General features: G+C 40.4%; 1 protein-coding gene and 1 non-coding gene across 6 annotated transcripts in view; both read left to right on the forward strand.

Annotated features, from left to right (window-relative positions):
* Positions 1-94: 94 nt before the first annotated feature.
* CCAR1 (cell division cycle and apoptosis regulator 1) overlaps positions 95-23,348 on the forward strand; it is a 26,612-nt gene continuing 3,358 nt past the window's right edge. The window contains exons 1-21 of one of the 5 annotated variants that reach the window (XM_031602881.2): positions 95-202; positions 772-888; positions 6,573-6,745; positions 7,335-7,379; positions 8,032-8,064; positions 9,015-9,208; positions 9,714-9,828; positions 9,911-10,103; positions 11,311-11,443; positions 11,792-11,953; positions 12,360-12,585; positions 13,594-13,707; positions 14,539-14,705; positions 15,407-15,617; positions 16,424-16,507; positions 17,150-17,335; positions 18,998-19,189; positions 19,711-19,944; positions 20,309-20,420; positions 20,645-20,686; positions 22,448-22,530. In XM_031602881.2, the coding sequence (XP_031458741.1) occupies positions 816-888; positions 6,573-6,745; positions 7,335-7,379; positions 8,032-8,064; positions 9,015-9,208; positions 9,714-9,828; positions 9,911-10,103; positions 11,311-11,443; positions 11,792-11,953; positions 12,360-12,585; positions 13,594-13,707; positions 14,539-14,705; positions 15,407-15,617; positions 16,424-16,507; positions 17,150-17,335; positions 18,998-19,189; positions 19,711-19,944; positions 20,309-20,420; positions 20,645-20,686; positions 22,448-22,530 (2,772 nt within the window). In that variant the 5' untranslated portion in view covers positions 95-202; positions 772-815. The remainder of the gene's footprint in view (positions 203-771; positions 889-6,572; positions 6,746-7,334; positions 7,380-8,031; positions 8,065-9,014; positions 9,209-9,713; positions 9,829-9,910; positions 10,104-11,310; positions 11,444-11,791; positions 11,954-12,359; positions 12,586-13,593; positions 13,708-14,538; positions 14,706-15,406; positions 15,618-16,423; positions 16,508-17,149; positions 17,336-18,997; positions 19,190-19,710; positions 19,945-20,308; positions 20,421-20,644; positions 20,687-22,447; positions 22,531-23,348) is intronic. The other 4 variants (XM_031602882.2, XM_031602884.2, XM_031602885.2 and 1 more) reach the window with 4 other exon arrangements.
* LOC116235123 (small nucleolar RNA SNORD98) lies at positions 14,323-14,387 on the forward strand. Its single transcript, XR_004168291.1, has one exon. It is a non-coding gene; the product is annotated as a small nucleolar RNA SNORD98 (small nucleolar RNA).

Consider the following 23,348-nt stretch of genomic DNA (forward strand, 5'->3'; position numbering starts at 1 on the left):
CGCGCCCAACTGCCAGCTCGGCTCCGCCCCGCGCCTGCGCGCCGGGCGCCTCCCGCCCCGTCCAGGAGGGGGTCGTGACGTCAGCAGCGTGCGCCGCTGCTCGGCGCCGCCCGCGGGAGTGCGCGCGCCTGCGCAGTGTGGGCGAGCGGAGGTGCGGGCGGCGCGGAGGGGCCGGCGATGGCCGCGGTCGGGCGGCGCTCAGGTACCGGCGCGGGGCGGGCCGGGCCGCGGGGCCTTCTCGGGGCGGGCCGCGGGGGGAGCCGGGGCCACGGCGGGCGCGTGGGACGGCGCCGGTGGCCGGGGGAGGAAGAGGAGGAGGAGCGGTGGGGGGAGGGCAGGCGGGCGGTCGTCCGCTTCCCGCCCGGGCCGTGCCGCGGCCCCCGTGGCCCGGGCTCTGCGTGCGGGGCCGGCCGTGCCGAAAGGTGTTTTGTTGCCGCCGCTTTCGCTTCTCCTTTGTACTTCTGGCGTTGCCGTAGTTAAAAATCTCCTCGTGGCGAAGGAGCGGCGGCGGGCTTTCCTCGAGGCTGCGCCGCACCGTGCGGGGGCCGCCGCTCCGCGCCCATCTCTTCCCGCCCGCGGCTCCGGGAGCGCCGCGCTGCTTTGCGGCCCGGCCCGCCCGCGGCGGCGTCTCCGGCGGCAGTTTGTGTTTCCCGCGGTGCCGCGTGCTGCCCGCCGCGTGCCGGCACTGAGCGCGATTCTTTTCCTTTTTCTTTTTCTTCTTCTTTTGTTTGCGTGTGTTTCAAAGCTCGCCGCTGCGCTCTATTCTCGTAGGTTGCGGTTCCAGAAGCTAGACGCCGGGAGCTTTGCCTTTCGCCATGGCTCAGTTCGGAGGACAGAAGAACCCTCCGTGGGCCACTCAGTTTACAGCCACCGCCGTGTCCCAGCCAGGTCAGTGACTGCACGGCATCTGCGCCGGGCTCCCACGGGCATGCAGCCCTGAAAGGCAGCAGCGTTTCGTATAAACGGCTCGTGCTGGCTGCTTCCCACACCGGACAGGCGCTTAAAGATATTGACTTAATATCCGTTGCTCTGTGAGGGGAGATGAGTAAAATCGCGGATGGATTTCTGTTGATTCTCAGGGTTAGTGAACAAGAAATCAAGTTATTCATATCCAGTGCTGCGTAAATCACACCGCGCTGCTCCGTGTTAAGTAATGTCAGCCCCAGGAAGGCACTGCTGTTCTTGAAGTGCTGCCAGAGTTTCATTTCCAGGGCAGCCTAAATCGGTGCTTATGAAGTAATTCATCTTATTAATACAGAAGGCATGCTTTGTACAGTGAAGATGTCTCTGAAGTTTGCTACTTGGTGGGGAGCAGCTGTATATATGCGTGTGTGTGCGTGTATATCTATATATATTTAATGCCAACCCAGAGATATCACCCTGCTAATAACGGGGTGTCTTTTTGCTTTACCTGAGAGGCCTCTTTGATTGCAGCACGGTATTTTTGAAAACCAGGCAAGCTATACTTTGTTTTCACGTTGTTTTATAGTGCTGAGGGCTTTGAGCCAGAAATATGAAGCTTGCTGTGTGGCAAACTTCAGGGCTGCTTTTTTCTTCTATATACAAACTGTTTCCTTAATATTACAGGTTGCCTGATGTGAATAATGGTAATAATGGTTCAAAAAAAAAAAGCGGGACATCTTCGAGGACTCAGGATAAAGAATTGTCTGTTTTCTGTGCCATTGTCCCTGGAGTCTTACTCCTGTTTGATGTGAAGCAGCATGCCATCCCTCCCTGGTCAGGGGCTTGAGTTCTGAGCACAAGTTGGGGATGCATGCCTGTGATTTACAGGAGCTGTGTGTCTGGACAGACAAACTGACATCTCTCTCTTGACTCTATTTGCTTTCCCTAAGTTACTTCATCTCCAGATTTTCCCTTGGGTGCTACTCCAGCCAGAAGGCATACTCTAAGGGCGCTGCCTGTGACCTCAGCTGCATGCAGTCCCAGGTTACCCCTGTGCAGCCCTTTGCCTCTGCTGTTGCTGTGCCCCACCAGCTGGCTGCGTGCAGTTTTCCTCATTTCTCTGAATAACTCATGCTTCCCTCATTCAAGTGGTGCCACTCCTCTGAGAAGTTGCTTACCAATGGGCAAAGGCAGCTGTAGCGAGCATGGGAGAGACAGATGTTGCCTTTGGTTGTGGTGTCTGACTTGGTGCCACCTTGGAGCAATTGAAGGACAGCAGCCTTGGGGCTGGGGCCTTCTCAGGAGCCAGCGCATCAGGGAGGTGGGTACAAGGCCGGCCTGAGGGCTGGCTCCATGCTTCTGTGGAGGGAAGGCCACACAAACCTGGAGAGAGTAGCTGGCAGCCATCTTACACCTCCCAAGGCGAGGACCAGAAGGGGCCCTGAGCAGATGGTGGGTGGAGCGTGGGCACTGGAGGCACAGCCTGACTTCTGATCCCTAGTCCTGTTCCTGCAGCTCTACCTTTGGTTAGCCTGCTTCTCAGCCTCCTTCAATTAAACGAAGTGAAGAATTTAATTGGGATAGAACCATCAGTTGCTGCTGTGTGAGGTGTTTCACCAGTTAAATGAGGACAAGGAATCTCCCGGCATTTTCAGCTGCTCATCTAATCCAGTAGCACCTGATGCTAACATAACAGCCACTGAAGACTAACGTTTAATTGCAATTCAGCCACCTTCTTGCAGTGTTTCCACTGTCCTTCGTGATCACTTGGAAGCATTTAGCTCCTTACATCGCTCTCTGTGGTCTCTTCCTTTTCCTGCTGCTATTCACAGTTGCCAAGTCTGTGTCCTCTTTCATTTTTGTCTTTATTACTGACTCCAGTCACTGGGATACTGCCACCCTGCTCCATTTGTAGTGCTCACGTACACAAAGTTCCCTTCTTTATTGGCCGACCTGATTTGTAACAGGAAATGCAAGAAACCTTTCTGAAAAACATGTGCTCCTTGGCATGTTGAGAGCTGAAGCACTTCAGCTCTGAGCTGCAGTTGAGCAGCCCCCCTTCCTGCAGCTTTCAGCATGGAGGTGTGCCTGCCTGTCTGCTGGGCTGCTCTGCTGATGGGGGGTGCTGACTGGCATGTGGTGCTTCTCACCTGCAGCTGAGCTCAAGAAGTTGTGCAGACTGGCTTCAGTAAATCGTTATGTTCATGAACAGATTGAAGAAAAAAAAAACCCAACATTTTGTAAAAGCTGTTAAATTGATTTATGAATGGCAGCTGTTTTTAATGGAGTGTGGGCTCCTTCTCCAAAGCACCAGGGTGCTTGCATACTGGGGAAAGAAATCCTGATTTTCATAGTGCAAGCTGTGTCATACGGAGCTTTTCCTAAATTTTGGTCACAAGTGGTGACTGATAATATTGCAAAATCAATTTGATTGTTGCAAAAAGATAATTTCAGGAGGATTTTTTTTTTTCTCTTGCTGACTTTAATAGTGTGTTGGCCATTTCTGGTGAAGAATCACAGAATCACAGAATTGCCAGGGTTGGAAGGGACCTCAAGGATCATGAATCTCCAACCCCCCTGCCACATGCAGGGCCACCACCATTCCACCTAATGCTAGACCAGACTGCCCAGGGCCCCATCCAATCTGGCTTTGAACACCTCCAGGGACGGGGCATCCACAACCTCCCTGGGCAGCCTGTTCCAGTACCTCACCACTCTCTCCGTAAAGAATTTCCCCCTGACATCCAACCTATATCTCCCTTCCCTCAGCTTAAAACCATTTCCCCTTGTCCTGCTGTCACTCACCCTTTCAAAGAGTTGATTCCCCTCCTCTTTGTAGGCTCCCTTTAGGTACTGAAAAGAAGAAGTCACTATACAAGTTTGGACTTCAATTATCTCTAGAGTACATCACTCTAAGGTAGTTGTAGAGTTACATACCATGTAATGAAGTGTTCCTGGGATTGTTCTGGGACAATTACTTACTAATTACTGTCTGTGCCTCTGGTGTTAGAAGACAGGTAATTCCAGGGGCCACTAAATGCCTGGTGAGGAGAGACTCTGAGGAGCCATGAAGTGAAGTTGTTGCTCTAGTGGAATGGTTTTGTGCATTGCATAACTGAAAACAGAATGAAGTCCCTCCTATGCTGGTTCAGAATAGTTAAAGCGTAGATTGTACCTATTGCAGAAACTTGAAAGGTAGGAAATAAAAAATGTGAAATTTCTAGATAAAACAAAGTGCTTGTTCTAAGTACTTCTGATTCGTGTGATGATGCGTGAATTCCTCAGATGCCTTCCTGTTCTCTCAGTGTGTTTTGTTGGTGGCATGGTGCTTAGCATGTGCTGTCTTCAGGATTGAGATGTCCCCCTTGTGTTTTGGAACCTGTTTTTGTGGAACTGAAGTTCTGGCTGATGAGTGTTTCCTTCATTGCTGTATCGAGACCTAATGTAACAGTTGTGCCCTGTGGTTGCTGGTGGCTGCTATGAGATGACTGAGAGAAGTGTCAGCGAAGGACAAGCGTGTGGTGGGAAGTCACATTTGCTGTCAATTCCGAGAGGCATCCAGAGCCCTTGGTAGGCAGGGTGCTTATTTACAGTAACACGTAGATCTATGTCACTTACCTCTGGAATTGAGAAGCAGCAAGAGGAACTGTTAAATATTGCTTAACAAATTAAAAATTTGGTTGTAGCAAGAGAAATTTCTGTTGGATGAAAGGATGTTTGAGCTGCAGCCTAGGTCTCAGATTTGGCCATAGGAGATTTAGAATACAACTTTAGAGTGAATGACAGTAGCTAATGTAGCCAAACAGATTCAAAGGTAATAGCATTAAGTGAGCTCATGTGCTAATAGGAAGTTTTGTTCAGTGTTTAGAAGTGAAAATAATGCATTTGGTGGTTGGTTTGTTTGTTTTTGTCCTGAATGAGCCAGCAAAGTAATATTAGACAAGAAAAGTGGAAGTTATTCCAGGATAACATCAGCAGAGCATTTTATTAGATCTAGGGTCTGTTTAAGGTGTGTTTTATAAGGCATTGGTAAGAGTGTGCTTCTAGATGGTCAGAAACTCAGGTTGTAATTGGAACTGGCAGAGGGAGAAGCAGCAGTAGGTGTGAGGATGGAGGCAGTGCAGGGCCTGTTGTGGGAGGAGTGCCACGTTTGGCTTACTTGGCTTCTGAAGCTAAATGAATGTTGGAATTTTCCAGGGGGAAAGTGGCATCATATTGGAAGTACCGTGATTCTGCTGTACTGTAGAATGGTTGATTTCACTGTTTACTTCCTGGAATACTTATGTGAAATATTTGATATAAATCATAGCAGTGATCATTATTTTCATGGTTCTTAATGGATTTCTTACAGATTTCATTCCGAAATTGTAAGATGCTTAATGCCATTGACTTGTTTTCCAGGTATTTTTACCTTCCTGCGGAGAGCGGTGTAGCACGGGGGATTGCCTCATTCAGAATTTGTTATGCTGATTACAACACCTGTGTGTTTTCTGTTGGTCACTAAGCACAAAGCAGTCTTACTGCATCTGTGGGTCAGAAGTGACAGCTTCATTTGGGGTCAGTAGGAACAGTGTCAAGTGTGAATCCGCAGGTAGAAAGCAGTGCTCGTACTCTTAATATCATTGTGTCTTTAGTAGCCCTGTTCACCTTGAATGTTCTGAAGGTGGCTGGCTGTCCCATTTTTGCTGGCAGCATGCTTCTGTGCCGAGCTTCTCTTTAGTTCCGTTGAAGCATGTGAACCAGACTGAGAGCTTGCTTAAATGATATTTGGTCACGCAGTTGAACATAGCTTGCTTGACAAACTCGTGCTGTAGGTGGAGCAGGTTTCCACATGGATTTGCATTTCTTTACTGAGATTTGCATTCTACAGTGTTTTCTGTACCTAGGAGTTCTTAAATAAAATCTAATTGTTGGAAGAGACAAACCACGTGGATAGCTGCTGCTTATGATTTACTTCATATTTCACAGTGAATTAAAAGCCGATGTGACAATAAAATTATTACTTTTTTCTTTCTGTACGGTGTGGATTTGTGCAGCACAGACTCTCTAGTAAGTGCTGGAGACAGTGTGGCTGGCTCCCTGTATGCGTGAGGAGTGATGAAGCTCCCTGTTGTTACGGGGCTGCTCACTCTCTACCAGCCCCCACAGCTATGAAATTCAGCTTGCTCTGGGACAAAGACAGCACTGAGTGAAGCGAAGCCTTGTGCATTTGCAGAGCACACGTTCTATAAGCCTCAGCCTCAGAGCTGCTGCTACAGAAAGGATTTCTCGCGCCCTCAGAATGAAATGCTAATTGATGTGCAGAAGAGAGCAGCAATCCTCACTGTGCTCATCCAAAGCCTGAAACGTGCTGCATCTTTTCTTGAACGTATGTGCTGGGAGCCCGCGAGAGACGGGGCTGACTGTTACTATAGACATGCAGTCATATGCAACTTGAGAGAAGGGATTCAAGTCTCTGTGCATCTGCTGTAGTGTACTATCTGTAAGTACATTTAGTAAAAGAGAGTTTGTGGCGTGATCCTTTATGCTGTTTTTTTCCCCAAGCGGGATTATCTACTTCAGGAGCTTGACTGAGGAGTAAAGCATCACATACTGCATCTAATATAACTGCGAGCAAGTGGATCTGTTTAAAGCCACTCCTAGTGCTGATGTGCGCCTTCTCCTTTCAGCTGCTCTTGGTGTGCAGCAGCCGTCGCTGCTTGGAGCCTCTCCTACAATATACACCCAGCAGACGGCGCTGGCCGCGGCAGGGCTGACTACACAAACACCAACCAACTACCAGCTCACTCAGACGGCCGCTTTGCAGCAGCAGGCGGCAGCTGCAGCAGCTGCCTTACAGCAGGTAAAGAACAGAGCGTTTGCGGTTGTCGTTAGGAACTTAGAAATATAAGACACTGGCTTTGTGAAGCAGAAGTATGTATAAGGAAAGAACATGGGGAAATACTTACCTTTGTTTTGTAAACTCGTTAAAAAAAAAGAAACAAAAAAAAAACAAAAAACAGTAGGATTGTAGGTCTGCAGCTATTGACAGATGGATGAATTGGGGAAGGTGGGAATTTTGGCTGTGGAGGTGCTGACCGTTGGCTATGGAATGCAGTCCAGGAATAGGAGTTCTGCCACACCTAAGCTGAGTGTCTCAAGTTGCAAATATCTCCACTAACCATATGTAACTTGATGTCATTTTGCATGATTTCATGCAGATTCTACTGTATGTGCTAATGTAAAGCTTTGGCTAGGAAGTCCAGTCAGAATCCAGTCTAAAGATGAAGAATATTTGTTATAAAAGTAGTACATATTGATACTATTTCTATATTCTGTTGTTACATTTGAACAGTTTTTATCTCAAACATGTCTAGCAGTTAATTGGATTTGATATTTTGGGCCTAATTATACTTCCTGTTCATGAAATATTTTGCTTTTATCTGTTTCAGCAATATTCACAGCCTCAGCAGACTCTCTATAGTGTACAGCAACAGGTTTGTCTGATTCTTACTGTGTACATCACAAACTTGAAAAATAGTGTTGGTTGTGCGTATTGTAGGTGTTTATGAAAACATCCTCACGTGGGAAGTTATTAAAGTAACATTTTGTGTAGTGAAAGAGAGCTTGAAGTTTACAAACTTGGAGAGATATATCCAGAATAGAAGCCTGCCTACCTTAATGCAAAAAGAAAATAAAACATACATACTATTCCATGTGTACACGATTCCTTCTAAACTTTGCTCTAATCAGGGCCGTGTATTTTAACTGCTGGAAAGATGCTGTCCAAAACAAGTTCCCTTTTACATATTTCATGGTCTTTGAATTTACAGGCCATTGAAAAAGACTAAAAGGACGTGGGAATTACAGGCCTAAGCTTCTCCAGCTGCCGAAACTTTTTTTTGTATTCCTGTTAACTTTCAGTTACAAGGAAACGTCTGCTTACTGAATAAATCTGGATTACGCATTGTTACAATTAACCAAATGAACACAATTTTATGAATATGCAAACTGCTTAAATGACCGAACCCCCAAAGGACATTTAGTGACTCAGATTAAGCAAAAACTGCTCTTACTTGTAAAGAGGAGGTGAAATTGTACAGTTTCCTTAAGCATATAAAATTAATTTATAACTTTATTTATTTTAAGTTGCAGCAACCTCAGCAGACCATTTTAACTCAGGTTAGTTTGGTTTTATTGTTTGGTCTTCACCCCCAAACACAGATAATACAAGAGCACAAATTTCTGACTTCTGAGCATTTCAATCTGTAAAATGAACTAATACGAGTGGACATCTTATTGGTATAGGTTTATTTTATCCAGATGTTAAAATATGCATAGCCTTGGTTTCAAAAGTTTAATGGCAACTGCTTTTCCTTCATATTGAAGGAAATGTATGTTGAATACTTCTTTTTTGTTTGAACTTCAAGTATTCAGTTGTTTTGTAGTAAACGGGGAAAGTCCTTTAAAGAGGAATTTGACTTTGTGCTAACCTTATTGCAGTATGAATACTAGAGGTCTACAAAGAATCTTGCTGAGCTTGAGAAGGTTGAACATGCAACCATTTTAACACTTGAATTGGTTCTAGTACTGTTTACACTTAACATAACTGTTCTTAGGGGAAAAAAAATGAGGTAAAAATAGTTTACTTAATTTCAGTAATTCACTGTGTTTTAATAAGAAGACAAGAACTTAAATCTGTTGTGTTAGAGAAGGGCTCTGTTAGCCTCAACCTTTAACCAACTTGGAATAAATAGCTGGGATACAACTGGGGAGTGATCAGTAAGCATGTGTTACCAGCAGAGTTAGCATTTCTCTCTCTTCAAGCCACTGTATGGGTTACTTGTAAACAATAATGAAGTCTTCATTTTTTTTCTAGACAGTGTTAATATTTTGAGAAAGTTTACTTTTTTAAAGGACAAAGCCAGACTCCATTCAAAGTAGAAAAAAGATTGTCTTCAAAAGTAAAACATAATAAAAAAAAAAATAAAGACTTCCACCTTCTGAAAATCTCTGTTCAGGATAGTTGCTCTAGAGACTTCATAAGCGTTTCCCTACGTGGGTTAAAAATTGTTCCTTGTAGACATATCATCTGGTTATGAGATTTATAGTTTTGTTTATTTTGTTTACAGCCAGCTGTTGCACTACCTACCAGTCTTAGCCTATCTACTCCTCAACCAGCAGCCCAGATAACTGTTTCTTACCCAGCGCCCCGTTCAAGTCAGCAGCAAACGCAACCGCAAAAGCAGCGCGTCTTCACTGGGGTTGTTACTAAACTGCACGATACATTTGGTTTTGTGGATGAAGATGTGTTTTTTCAACTTAGGTAAGGTGCAAACACTTGTCTGCTGTTGTGTTCTGTGCTTGCTAGATAAAAGGTTTATGTTACTGCATTATAATTCTGTGACTCAACTCACGGTGTCTGCAGTTAGCTTTTCTCAGTCAGACCTGAGTCAGATGCAGAGTTAGTAGACAGTAGATCTGAGTTCCTTCCATGAATTTTTGAGTTTACTTAATGCAAAATCCAAAGCTAAGAGATGCAGAAGATGGTGAGCTCCTTATAACATGGAATTGCAGAATTTGTGGGTGATTAAATGTACATATTTTGCTATCTGCCTATCTTAATACAATATAGTTGAGGAATTTGTGTTAGAACCAAAGACAGTTATTAAATTCTTTTGTGTACTCCAAACTGAATGTACCTGTTCTTCCTCTAAGCCTTCTTTGTGAACTTCTATCTGCTTTTCCCAACATCAGACATAACTTATAAATGTAAAAATAGTTTCTGTAGCTAAATGAGACTCACAGTATGTTTGTTGCAATATTTGCAGTGCTGTTAAAGGAAAGACACCTCAGGTGGGCGATAGAGTTTTAGTAGAAGCTACTTACAATCCAAATATGCCATTCAAATGGAATGCACAAAGGATCCAGACACTTCCAAATCAGGTAGGAGGGTTGCCCAGTGTATCTTTTACTGACCTCTTCTGGTTTAAGCAACTTCACAACTCATTTTCTTTTCTGTTACTAGAACCAGACACAGGCTCAACCATTACTCAAGACACCTCCGGCAGTTCTTCAGCCCATTGCGCAGCAGACGGCGTTTGGTGTTCAGGCACAGCCTCAGCCACAGTCCTTGCTGCAGGCACAGATATCGGCAGCTTCAATCACACCTCTGCTTCAGACACAGCCTCAGCCATTGCTGCAGCAGCCACAGCAAAAAGGTGCTCCTTCAGCATGCTAAGCTTGTTCTAGTCCTTACTGTGCTTAGTGTGATTTTTTTTTTTTTTCTGTCAGCACAAAGTCTGAAGTAACAGTTGAAGTAATGTGGAAAGAATTCCACAGAAGGGCAGGTTCATAATTTTTCAGTAAGAATATGCATCTTTTTGCAACGATATGCATGGCACATTGCCTCCACTGTTAGCTCAAGAGTCACCTGGTTAGTGACATTCCTACAGACTCTTGTCATTCCTACTAAGATGTCGTAATCTGAAAGCAAATTTGGTATAGTTTTTGTTCTGATACTTTTGCAGACAACGGGGAGTTGAAAGTTGTGGTAGCGTTGTAGTTCTTCAGCATCATTTGGAATGTTCAGCAAAGTCAGATTTTGCATAATGGTGTTCTTAAAACTGTTATTTCTATATTAGTGTTTTATTCATTTCAGTCAGCCGCATTGACATCTATGAAAATAAAAATTACTGAATATGGCAGATCTGAAACAAAGTCTGTTGCGTTATCACTTGATCTTTGGGTGGCTGACAAATCGGTAATAGAATTGATGATAAGACAATCAAGGCATTGTCTTCCTACCCACAAGAAAAGCAAGGAGAGGACATCATCTAAGCAGAACTGTTTTGGATAAGTGCTTATTACAGTCTAACTGGTCCTAGTTGTTCATCAGTGTTTATTTGCTCTATTTATAATCAGTTAAATGTGTATTGTCTTGAGCCAGCAGAATTATATGTTTGGGAATTGATACGCCAGGAAAAACAGATGATATAAGAGTAATTTTTACGAGAAGCTAGTTGCTATTCATAGGTAAAAACATCATAAATAAGTTGTAGGTTTTCTTTATTTTTTTGAGTATGTCATATACCGGTCTTAAAAATGTTACTTTTCTAAGAGAAGATTTAGGTATTTACTAGGGTAACTACTATATGCTTAGATTTGTGTTAACTTCTGTATTAAAAATATACTTTTAAAGCAGTTTTGCTTCCTGAAATACATTCTAGAGGCTAAATTTGTATCAGTGAAGAAAAGCAACGGTCTCTTGAGTTTCTTAGTGAGGATGATGTTAATCAATAGATCAGTTTGACACTAGAGATGTTTTAGAAAACGTACACGAGGAAAATAACAGTAAAATGGCAGTGTTTTTAGGGACTTACACAGTTGTCCTCTGCTATGTACTGATTCTGTATGTTTTTGTTCCAGGTGGTTTGTTACAGCCCCCTGTCCGTCTAGTTTCACAGCCTCAGCCGGCTCGAAGATTGGACCCACCATCCAGATTTTCCGGGAGGAATGACAGAGGAGGAGATCCTATGCCAAACCGAAAAGATGACAGGAGGTGTGCTGTTGACAGATCTTCATAGCATGCTCTGATTATAATATAGTCTAATAAAGCTGAGCTGCTTTCTCTAGACTGGGACAACAATATGCACAGCTGTTTTTAGCATTAGATAACTGATAACATTAGTTAAAGGGAACTCAGTGAAGAGTTCTTACCCGTTTGAAATAAAATAATTGGATTTATCAGTCTCTTTTGTAAAGAAATTCCTCATAGTTTTCTTCCGCAAATTCTCCTTTCCCTTTTGTGAGTCATCCCTGAGCACTCGAGCTTCCTTTGTGGTTGGAAGCTTTGTGTGTTACACATGTGCTTTGCATGTTGCTGTCATGTATGCATTTTCTTTTAAAGCCGTGAGAGAGATCGGGAGAGACGTCGATCTCGGGAAAGATCCCCCCAGAGAAAACGCTCCAGAGAGAGATCGCCTCGACGAGAGAGGGAGAGGTCGCCCCGAAGACCACGACGTGTTGTTCCTCGTTACACAGTTCAGTTTTCTAAGTTTTCATTGGACTGGTATGTTTATAACACCAGATTTTCACTTAAAAATCTCATTTTAATAGTGGGCACAAATTACTGTGGGAAGCATCAGCAAGTGTATTTAGTGAACCTTATGATCGTAACTTCAAAGTAGCATCCGATATGTCATGGCTGAGAATCGTGAGTGAAATCTCCGGGGCTCTCAGTTAACCTTTTGGTGTTAATGCAAAATGAATTTATAACCCTATTGTTTAATGAGTATTCCCTAGTTTGTAGGCACCTTTAGTAGAGGAATGATTAATAGTTTTTTTTTAATACCTGACTCGTTAGATATGTAACTCTTTTAGATGTCTCCAATTAAGAAGTATATTCATACTTACAACTATGTGCTTTTCTTCCACTTTTTATTGCTGTACCTTTCAAATACTGTTGTTTGTTTCAGCCGCAGCTGTGATATGATGGAGTTGAGGAGGCGTTACCAGAACTTGTATATCCCAAGTGATTTCTTCGATGCTCAGTTTACATGGGTGGATGCTTTCCCAATGTCTAGACCATTTCAACTGGGAAACTACTGTAACTTCTACGTGATGCATAGAGAAGTAGACCCCATAGATAAAAATGCTGCTGTCCTCGATCCACCTGATGCTGATCATCTGTACAGTGCTAAGGTTTGTACAGTTTCCAGTGTTACAACTGCTCCTTAGATTTTTTTTTTGCCGGTAGGGTGAGAAAAAATATATATAACTGAACTGTTTTTTTTTTTTATTTGAGCAAAATACAGTATTTTAAACCTTTTAGTAAACAGCTAGTAGATTAAACTTGAAGAATTATGATGGAAACTAATTGTTTTTTCTGTTACTAGAGCTGCCTTAAATCTTGGTTTTACGGAGATACTTTTGTATTCTCTGCACCCAGGAAACAAAGCTGCAGGATCTTTGAATGCATCTCTTAGGCAATTTTTATCTGAACCAGTTCCTAAAACCCTTTCCTTTGATAGCTCTTCAATTAAAATGTCTGAAATTTCTGAATCAATTACATTTAGAAACAAAACTCTATTTTAGAAAGTCTTAGTGTACTGACTGTTTTAAAAAAAAAAAAAAGGAAGCTTTGTCTAAAATATCAGGTGTACTGTTTTTTTCATTCTACCAATGCAACTCTTTCAGAAAGTTGAGCTTTAAAATACAATCTTTAAATGAGAAAATAGCTTTCTGTTTCATAATATCAAGCTATTTAGGTTATTAAGAAAGCTTATTAGATTTGGCAGGGCCAGTGAGATGCTAAGAAGGTGCAGATGAACGTCAGCCAGCTCTTGGGATCCCAACAAAATGGGAGAAGTCTGTTATTTAAATCAGGAATGTACTCAGTACTTTTCAATATAGGCTATTTGGCATATAGTGGAAACATGTGAAGAAGAACAGCAGTCTGCATGTTCCTTTATATGCTTTCAGTTGTTTTTTTTTTTTTTAAGATCACACGGCATGCATATGGAATAGTGAGGGACTGAGAGGGGTCTTTGGCAGACATTTTAAGCTCAAGTTCTATGATTTCTATTTACTTTATTCTGATATTCTGTGATATTAAGAAAAACGTAGGTGTGTATGTGTTCACAAGTTTTAGTCATTGTTTACCAGTTATACTGGGAGACCTTCACAAGACTGACCTGATTTACACAACAGGTGATGTTGATGGCTAGCCCTAGTATGGAAGATCTCTATCACAAGTCCTGTGCTCTGGCTGAAGATCCCCAAGAACTTCGTGATGGATTTCAGCATCCTGCTAGACTTGTAAAGGTAAATATGCCAGATACTCTTGGCAATGAAGGTTGGTTATGCCAAAAAGGGAAGTTTGTAAGCAGCTAAATGACTTCATTTCCACTTTCTGAAAAGATCTAGTTTGGATATTACTTCTTTCTTCCAATTTAGTGGAGTTTTAGCTTCGTTGCTTTTATACTTTGTTTTCTTCAACTCACTCAACGTAGGTGTTTGGAGAAACCTGTTTGTATTATTAACTTCGTTAGCCTTTTTTACAAGTGTTTAAACCTTTTTAAGGTCTCAGCTGTGATAAGAATAGTTCAGTAACTATTGTAGTGAAACTTAACAATTGTTAAACTGAACAACCTGTAGGTGCTATGATATTTCAAAACAACGTATTTGTTGTTTTTCATTAAACTCCATCCTAAAACTAGTGGATATATCAAATTTGCAGATATAATGCTCTTGTGATCTTATCTTTTGTAGCTGTGCTTTATCACTTCTAAGCAGGTACATCTGTAAATGTGTGCATCAGAATTAAGACACCATTTAAATTAGTATGTGTTTGTTTTTTGTGTTAGAAAGGTTTTAATTGCAGAGGAACAAGCCTCTACCGATAAGGAAACTTGATGGAAAGTCTTGAAAAACAAGAATGAGTGATGATGTTTTAAACCTATTCCATTTCTGAAATAGTCTGTGGAAAAAAAATAACTGAACTCTTTCTTGACTGACTTTCATTTTCAGATTTCAAAATAATCTGAGAGTTTGCTCACGGATTTCAGTGTGTGTGCTATGAAATATTCTTTACGCTTTGGGAAGATAACTTTTTACCCCTAGAAGGGAAACATTCAGAAGACTCTTTCTGTCTAGTTTTTAGTGGGTATGAAAGGCAAAGATGAAGCTATGGCTATTGGAGGACACTGGTCCCCATCACTAGATGGACCTAATCCAGAGAAGGATCCTTCGGTGCTGATAAAGACGGCTATTCGTTGTTGCAAGGCTCTTACAGGGATTGACTTAAGTGTGTGCACACAATGGTAAGTACTGTACTGCAAAGTAAAATAGAGGTATTTTTCTGTTATGAAAAAAATAATAATAATAATTAAAGGAAAAAAAAGAAGACGGGAAAACTTTTTTTTTCCTTGCCAGCTGCTGTTGGTAGTACAGGTAAACTACTCAAAGGGTGTTCTGTTTCGTAATAAGCTTGATTGGTGCCTAATTTGCTGTATTAAGGACTCATTAAAGATTCTGAATTTATTCTGACTTGTTATGCTGTAATTTTTAATGAATGTGTGTTGAAAAATATTTTTCATTTTGTACATAGCTGAAGAAGATCGCCAAGAGAACTTCATTTCATTGTTCTTTTGTAAATACTTAGCGGTTGGTTATAGCCATATTTTCTCTTGATGAGTTTATTTGTCCCGTGTTAACGTAATGTTATTAATATCACAAAAATCTGTTGTGTGCTAAATTTCACATCAGTGCCTCTTGCACATCAAACCTGCGTGTACTAAATAAGCAGTATGAAACAGGATGTTGTTAGTTGTCTTCCTTTCCAGTTGCGATGCATCTTTACAAACATGCCGAAAGAGAAAATATGGCTTCCATAATTTTTTTCTTTAGATAAACTTCAAGGTCTTGCAGCAAAATTTCTTTACTTGATGTGCTACAAGTGATCTAGGCTCTTTAAAATGTATTGTAGAATTTTTTTTCCAACATGCTTCTTCCCTTGCAACAGGTACCGTTTTGCAGAGATTCGCTACCATCGCCCTGAGGAGACGCACAAGGGGCGTACAGTTCCAGCTCATGTGGAGACAGTGGTTTTATTTTTCCCGGATGTTTGGCATTGCCTTCCCACCCGCTCAGAGTGGGAAACCCTCTCCCGAGGATACAAGCAGCAGCTGGTCGAGAAGCTTCAGGGTGAACGCAAGGAGGCTGATGGAGAACAGGCACTGAACGCTAATCCCTTTTTCTATTTCTGCTTCTCACAGGCACAGGAACACAGGCACAAAATGCACATCACATACTACACAACATACATACATAGGAAGAACATAACTGGTAACAATGACTGGTAAACCAGCTTTCAGCAGTGTAGTGAATGTTGGTTTTTATTTTTATTTCAGCTAGTTTACTAACTTTAACTGTGTATGCCGATATCACAAATGGAATTAAATTGTGCTTACGATGCGCAGAACAATCTTTATCATAGAAGTAGTTGCTGGAATCTGGGACCAGTTGTTGAGTGAGATGCAGTTCATGAATAGCTGTCTTCAAACATTTTGCCATTTTCTAAAATTCCTAAATTCTCTCCTGTGGCCAGTTCTAATTGTGATATTTGAAACTCAACAGACACTAGTCTGAAACATCTGAATTTCAGGCCACGTGGCTGATCAGCATCTTGGATTAAGGGAAGGTCTGACTGAACAAAGAGTAACTTTGGGGATTTAAAACTTGGGGGAAGATCACACACTGTGCGGTTAATGGAGACCGGCAGTGTCTGTGTAACCCCAATATTCTTTGTGGTGTTGCTTATCACCCTTTTGTGTTCCACAGATCTGGCTTGTATTGGCTGAGTGGCACTGTGATCATTTATGAAGTGGTAGAATGTGTGTGTGAACTTGTCTAAACAATAACTTTAGGAGAAGACTGTCTGAAACAGTTGTGACCTTGCACAGATCAGCAACAGAATTTTAAAAATTACTGAAATACTTTCAAGCTTTCTGAATGATAAATTTAAAATTTTATTTGTCAGGATGAAGAGGAAAAGGATGATGGGGAAGCGAAAGAGATCTCTACACCTACACACTGGTCTAAACTGGATCCAAAAACGATGAAGGTAACTACATTTCTAAACTTGATTCCATCACAAGTTTTCTTTTTTAAAGCAGAATCTGAAATACAGCTGTCATTCCCTTAACCAAGGAGACAAATTTAGTAGTGTTTTTTGTTCTTTGCTGATTTTCATAAGTGTTACATATGGCATTGCAATATAAAGAGTGAGACTTTTGATTTGAGTAGGTGATTATGGGTAATTGAAGCTTTTGTGACTTCTGAACTTTGTATAATTAAAGCTTGTCACATGTTGCAGTTTAACTGGAAAATGAAAGTTCTGCGTTAATCTGGTCATATCTATTCACATTTTAAAATGTGGAGTCTAAAATAGTTTAGTTAAAAAGGCAATAATGAGATGAAAATGTATGTCAGGAGACATGATAAAAAGTTTCCAGAAAAGAGATAATAGCCTTAAACCACCAAATCTTTTCCTGCCTCTGTGAAGCCCTTAAAAAAGGGGTCTGTAAGGAGAAAATGATTATAAACGTAATATTTTGTATCGGTACATATTGGTGCTACTCAGTAGAGATTTTTTAAAAATTCACTTGACTTTTCAGCAATCTTGATCTTTACTTCACCTTTTCTGCTAATCACGTGTTTTGCAATGTCACTGGTTGATACCACTTACAGAGCTTTTATTTACCAGGTAAATGACCTTCGCAAAGAATTAGAAAGTCGAACTCTTAGCTCTAAAGGACTGAAATCTCAGTTGATAGCTCGACTGACAAAGCAACTGAAAGTAGAGGAGCAAAAAGAAGAGCAAAAGGAGCTAGAGAAGTCTGAGAAAGAAGAGGAAGAGGAGGAGGATAGGAAATCTGAAGATGACAAAGAGGTTAGGTTTTGGATATATATGGTTTAAGTCTTATTAAATATACATAAATACATAAAAATATAGATATAAATTGGTTTAAATATATAAGTATAAAAAGTACAGGACTATGCCTTATTTTATAGTTCTCAGATGGCTATGCTGGGAACTCTTGTTGTAATTTGAGATGCTGAATTAGATTGAAATTTTGGCGAGCTTCAATTCTTGTATCAGCAAAGTCAGCAGAAATATGCAACTGCCCTAAAGGTGACTGAATTAATGTCAGAAAATAAACGTAAGAGGAAAAAATTGCAAACTTCCCCCAAAATGCTCATTTGCAAACGTGTGAATGCATTTAACGAGATCTTAAATTCTTAAACCTATCTGGAAAGTAGCTGCTTAGTTCTATCTGTATTTATTGATGTTCAAGCCATAGGGAGTTACTGTGGAAATGTTTATTTCACTCTGTAAAAGGTTATAGTATCTCAAACAGTCCAGTTCTTTCACATGGCTCCTTTTTGGTTGTTTTTTTCTGTATCATCAAACTTCATTTTTCACTTTTGGTTAAACACCCTGTGCAGTGAAGTTTCCCATTGTTGTAGCTGATAATTGCAGTACTGCTAAATTTGTTTTTATATTTCTTGAGAGTGAGCAAGATCTGTGTATAATATAATAATGCCAAAGTCCAGCCACATCGAAAGGGCATAAATGCGTGGAAAACATTGTATTACTTGCTTTTAAACCTGCATTTTTGTGTATTCTTACCTGCTAACTAGCATGGGATAATTTGGAATTTTGGACATCTGTGTAAACCTTTTCCTTGTCAACAGAGCAGAGGCTATGTTATTTGCTTACTAATTCTTTCAGCTGCTGCCTTCTTCCAGAGTTTGGATGAGCTGAACAGTCTTGGGATTCCTTGTGATATCTTCCTTCTATGATTAGGAGCAGGAAGATTTAAATGTTTGTCTTTTGGAGAGCGAAAGCTCTGCCATGACTTATGTACTTGTAAGACTTTAATGCTCCTGCCTTGGCAATTGATAAGCTGCTTGGTATTTTACCTTTAGCCTTTATTCAAATTTGCATTAAGGATGTCTCTGTAAATTTCGTTTCCCATACTCAAAATTTGAGTTAATCATTTTCTGCTAGTTGTTGAAGCAGTGCTGGATAACTTTGGGAAATTATTGAATAAACTTTATAGTCTTCCTATGTGAGAAATAAGATATGGTAAGATTTCCATGTGCTGCTCAGGGTAAATGAAACACTCATCCAGATCTCTGACTCCTTTGCTGGTTTACCTACCATTTTTTGAAGTAAACTAGTTCTGTTCCTTCCAGTACTGAGTGAACATGCTGCAGCTAGAACCACAAAATAGTTGGAGGATGCTCATTGCTTTGAGGTTAAACATCATGGCATGTCCTGCTTTGTGTTGCTCAAGTTTCCAATCTTCACTCTTAGGCTGGTGTTGGCAATGGATGTGGAATACATTCTGTAGGTACTGGTGGGCAATGGATGTGGAATACATTCTGTAGGTACTGGTGGAATTTCTGTTATGTATCTGTTATCTGCCTTACATTTATCAGTCTTAGGCTTTCCTTCTCTTTCTTCAAAGCAGTGAGTCCTAAAAACTAATATAGATAGAAGCTGCAACTTTGGGAATATGCTTTGTGTTATTCTTTGCCTCTTCAGGAAGAGGAGAGAAAACGTCAGGAAGAAATGGAACGTCAGCGGCGGGAGAGACGGTACATCTTGCCTGATGAACCAGCGATCATTGTGCATCCGAACTGGGCAGCAAAGAGTGGGAAGTTTGACTGTAGTATAATGTCACTCAGTGTTCTTCTGGACTATAGGTTGGAGGATAATAAAGAACATTCCTTTGAGGTAATTTAGCTGTGCTAGTATATTAAAGCAACTTTTTATTGGGCTATGCACTGTAACGTGTTGGAAAAAAAAAAAAATACTGCCTAGCAAGTATTGCACGTGTGTTTATAGTTAGTTATTCTTTCTTTTTAATTCTGTAGTAATTGTGGTTTTCTTAAATTCACGAGAGCAGGATGAAATAAAGCTTAATGTAAAATGAATTTTGTTGTGTAAGACCTGGAAAAAGCAATCCAGTATTTGGTAGCAGGTTTATAATAGCAGTGTAATCAGGTGTAATATCCAGAAGGATCTGAGATTATAATTTGTACAGCTAGTATAGGTCCTAAACTACTGCAATACAGGGGAGAAATGTAAAGTTCTTTAAGGTTTGCATATGCAAAACAGATAGAAAGGAGTATCAAATGCATAGAACTCTGACATGGTGAATATGAAGATAGCACCTCATTACTTTTTTAATCAGAAGTGTAAAAATATTTAATATGCACATTGGAACTTTGTCAATTCTCATTCTTTATGTGCAGGTTTCATTGTTTGCAGAACTCTTCAATGAAATGCTTCAGAGGGATTTTGGTGTCAGAATTTATAAAGCACTGATTTCCCTCCCAGAGAGGGAGGACAAAAAAGACAAAAAAAGCAAAAAAGATGAACGAAAAGAAAAAAAGGAAGAAAAAGAAGAAGAAAATGATGAACCAAAACCTAAGAGGAGAAAATCTGGAGATGATAAAGATAAAAAAGAAGATAAAGATGAAAAGAAGGTCTGTGCTAGCTTATATTTGAAGTACCATCCTGTCTGGATCAATATTGAACTCTTACTTGATTTTCACTTTGTTGTGTTCTCAAACTTAGTTTTTATGGTGTTAGTTAATTGATCTGACTCGTTAATCTGTTTAAATAAGTTCCATTCAGTCATTCAAAAGTTTTACAGGTTTATTTGAGGATTATTTTAAACATCTCTCCCTCTCTCCCCTCATTTACCTTTACCACTTAGATTTGACTGTGTGTGGTTTTAAGTGACTAAACACAAGCGTACTCAAATTTAGAATGAGTGCTAAAGTGATGTTTTTAACTTTGCTGTTTTTCAGTTCTGACTGGATTAATTTTTAGAAACTTCTGTTACAGAGGGAAGAGAAAAGGAAAGATGATTCCAAAGATGAAGAAGAAACTGAAGATGACAATAATCAGGAAGAATATGATCCAATGGAGGCAGAAGAAGCTGAAGATGAAGATGAAGGTATTTGGGAAATCTTTGGCTTCTGGATTTTCTTTCAAGTTGGAAAATGCACTGAAACTAGAAATCTAAAAGTGCATTATTGCACTAATTCTATTTCAGTAATTCTGACCAGTGCTGCTTAACATGAGCCTTTCTGCTAGGCATTTTATTAACATAGCTTAAATAAATCTGTAGCTGTGGTATGTGGTAAGGCGTGCATATAGAAGTGGTTTTATTTTTTTCAGAATGCAGACCACTCGCAACTCCCATTGAAGTCAGTAGGAGATGTGAGTATTCAGCACCTCTGAAAAACCAAGCCACTTTGAAGTGCATAACTTCATATTCATCAGTTGTAAAATGTCATCCTGTTTTTATTAGACTGGAATGTAGTGTGGGACATGTTTTATGAAGCTGTAAGGAGTTGATTTCTTTTTGAGTGGAGTTAGGCTTGCCTGAAGAAGTGGGAAAAAGGACTGGGGAACGTTTCTGTCTGCACAAGCAGCAGGTAGCCCTCTTTCCCACCTCAGAGATTCAGGAAGATGTAAAGCATGCTGTGTGCTTTTTGGTTTGTACTTTTCAGGGGGACGAAGGTGCCAAAACAGGGTTTTCACCAGAGACATAGCTTTGAACTTGCTTACATATTGCAGTCTCAGTGTTTTCTAGCAAGTGTTTTCAGTTATATTTTTTAGCAATTATTGTACCAACCTGGAAAATGAGTGTTCTCTCTTCTTTTTCCAAAATGACTCTTTACTGCTTGTAGTCTGACCCCTGAGCACATGCCCTGGACTCTTCTGTGCAAATGCTGCTACTCCCCATTATCTGCCCTTGTGCCATTCTCAGTGAGATTTGGTGAGACCCGATCTAACTTCCCATGGAGGTGCAGGAGAAAGCTTGTAGTTGCTAGAAACATATTGGCAAAATTAGAAAAATGTTTGCATATGTAGCTTTTACGAAGTTTTCCTCACAAGAAAGGTGAGCAGTTTCATAAGGAAACTTGCCATGTGATTCTGTGACAGAAAAACTTGCAAGGTACAGAGCTGCATGCCACAATACGTCTCTGTAGCTGTCACATTCCTCTTTCTTTTAGATTTAGTTTCACAGTGCTGTCTTACCTTTTTAAAAACAAATAAACAAAGCCGCTGCATTTGGTGCTTCATATCTAACAAGCAATGCAATCCATAACAATGAGAATCTCAAGTTCAGGATCAAATACAAGAGTCGTACCTCAGTCAGTCATGAGTATAAACATGTTTTTCATATACAGTTGTTACCGTTTTTATAATGTAATCTAAAATATTGAAGAGTAAACAACACTTTTTTTTTTTTTTACCTAATAGGAATAACCATAGCTGAATGTAGACTTTGGCAAGCCTCTTTAGGAAGAAGTAATTTTCTGCACACCACTTAAACAGATAGTGATGTTGGCACAACTGATTTTGGTCTGGTTAGCATTTATTTCAGCTCTTCTATCCTGTGTGTGTGATAAGTAAGAATCTACAGGATAAAATAGTCAAATGTTTTAGGTTAAAATAGGGTTAAGATAAGAACAACATCTAAGAGGAGTGATTTAATCATGTCATAGAATGTCTTGGGTTGGAAGGGACCTTAAAGATAACGGAGCCCCAACTCCAGCTGTGGGCTGGCAGGCTGCCCAGGGCCCCATCCATGGCACTGTGTGCCTCCAAGGATGGTGTACCCACAGCGCTGGGCAGCAGTGCCAACACCTCACCACCCTCTGAGCGAAGAATCTCTTCCTGGCATATAACATAAACTTGCCATCTTTTAGTTTAAAGCCATTCCCCTTTGTCCTGTCACTTTTAGACTTTGTAAGAAGTTGCTCTCCATCCTACTTATAAGTTCACTTCAAGTCCTGGACGACCACAATGAGTTCTCCCTAATACATGTCATTTGTTTTTTATTTTGGGGGGGAAATATAATGTTTTCAGATGTTTTAGGGGCTTATGTGAGCTTCCTAATGAGCATGTATTTTTGAGATGTTTATTGAATCATTTACTGTGGGAATGTTGAATTTTCTTTCTGTCTCATAGACCGGGAAGAAGAAGAAATGAACAAACGAGAGGACAGAAGAGAGGGAAATAAGCATTGTAAAGAGAGGTCATCTAAAGATAAAGTAATAAACATCTTTCTTAACATCATATAATCTTGTATAAAGATGTTATAATCAGAGTTTACCTTTGTTTTCATTCTATTTACACTCTTGATTAAAGTGAACTTACATAAAGAGGTGTGACAGCTTGGGGTAAGGTGCATGACAAGATGCTTTAATCTACATATTAAAGATTGTTGGATAAAAGCTCTTGGAGCAAAGAATCTTGTATAAATTTGAACTGATTTGTCTGAGCATGTGAGAGGCAGGTGATTATTTATAGTTTTCTGTTGCTGTATTCTTACAAAAAAAAAAAAAAGTTTAGCGTGACTAATAAAGTGGCGCTTTTTTTTAAATCTTGCCTCCATAGGTTAATGTTAAGGAATAGCATAGGTTAGATTTGTTATGTTTGAGTTTTCCTTATAAATGCTAAAATAAAATGTCCAACCCTTTTATTTTGCCCAATGGAAATTAGGAGATGAACAGAAATAAGGGGGAAAAACAGATTACAAAACTGTTTTACCTGTGAGAGCTGTGAATGTTCATTCATTATAGGGGCTTCATTTTGGAAGTGACTCTTAAATGAAGTCTTTGGCTGGGGAAATAAGGATTTTTTACTGTTTTTTCAAACTTTGAAAATGAACGTCATATGAATGACACATTAGTCTGGACAAAATGAAGCTGGCTGCCACGTGCTTCTGTTCATTGTGCTGCAAGTCTTCTAAATAATTAAAAGAATACTCTTCCTAAATAGCTTGTTTATATTGTATTTGAGTTTAGTAGGTAAATTTAGCTGTATTTAAACCCTCTTCTCTAAGAAACAATAAAAGGAACATGGTATA

This window comes from Phasianus colchicus, chromosome 8 (genome assembly GCF_987193195.1).
Source record: "Phasianus colchicus chromosome 8, bPhaCol1.hap1.1, whole genome shotgun sequence".
Classification (NCBI taxonomy): Eukaryota; Metazoa; Chordata; class Aves; order Galliformes; family Phasianidae; genus Phasianus; species Phasianus colchicus.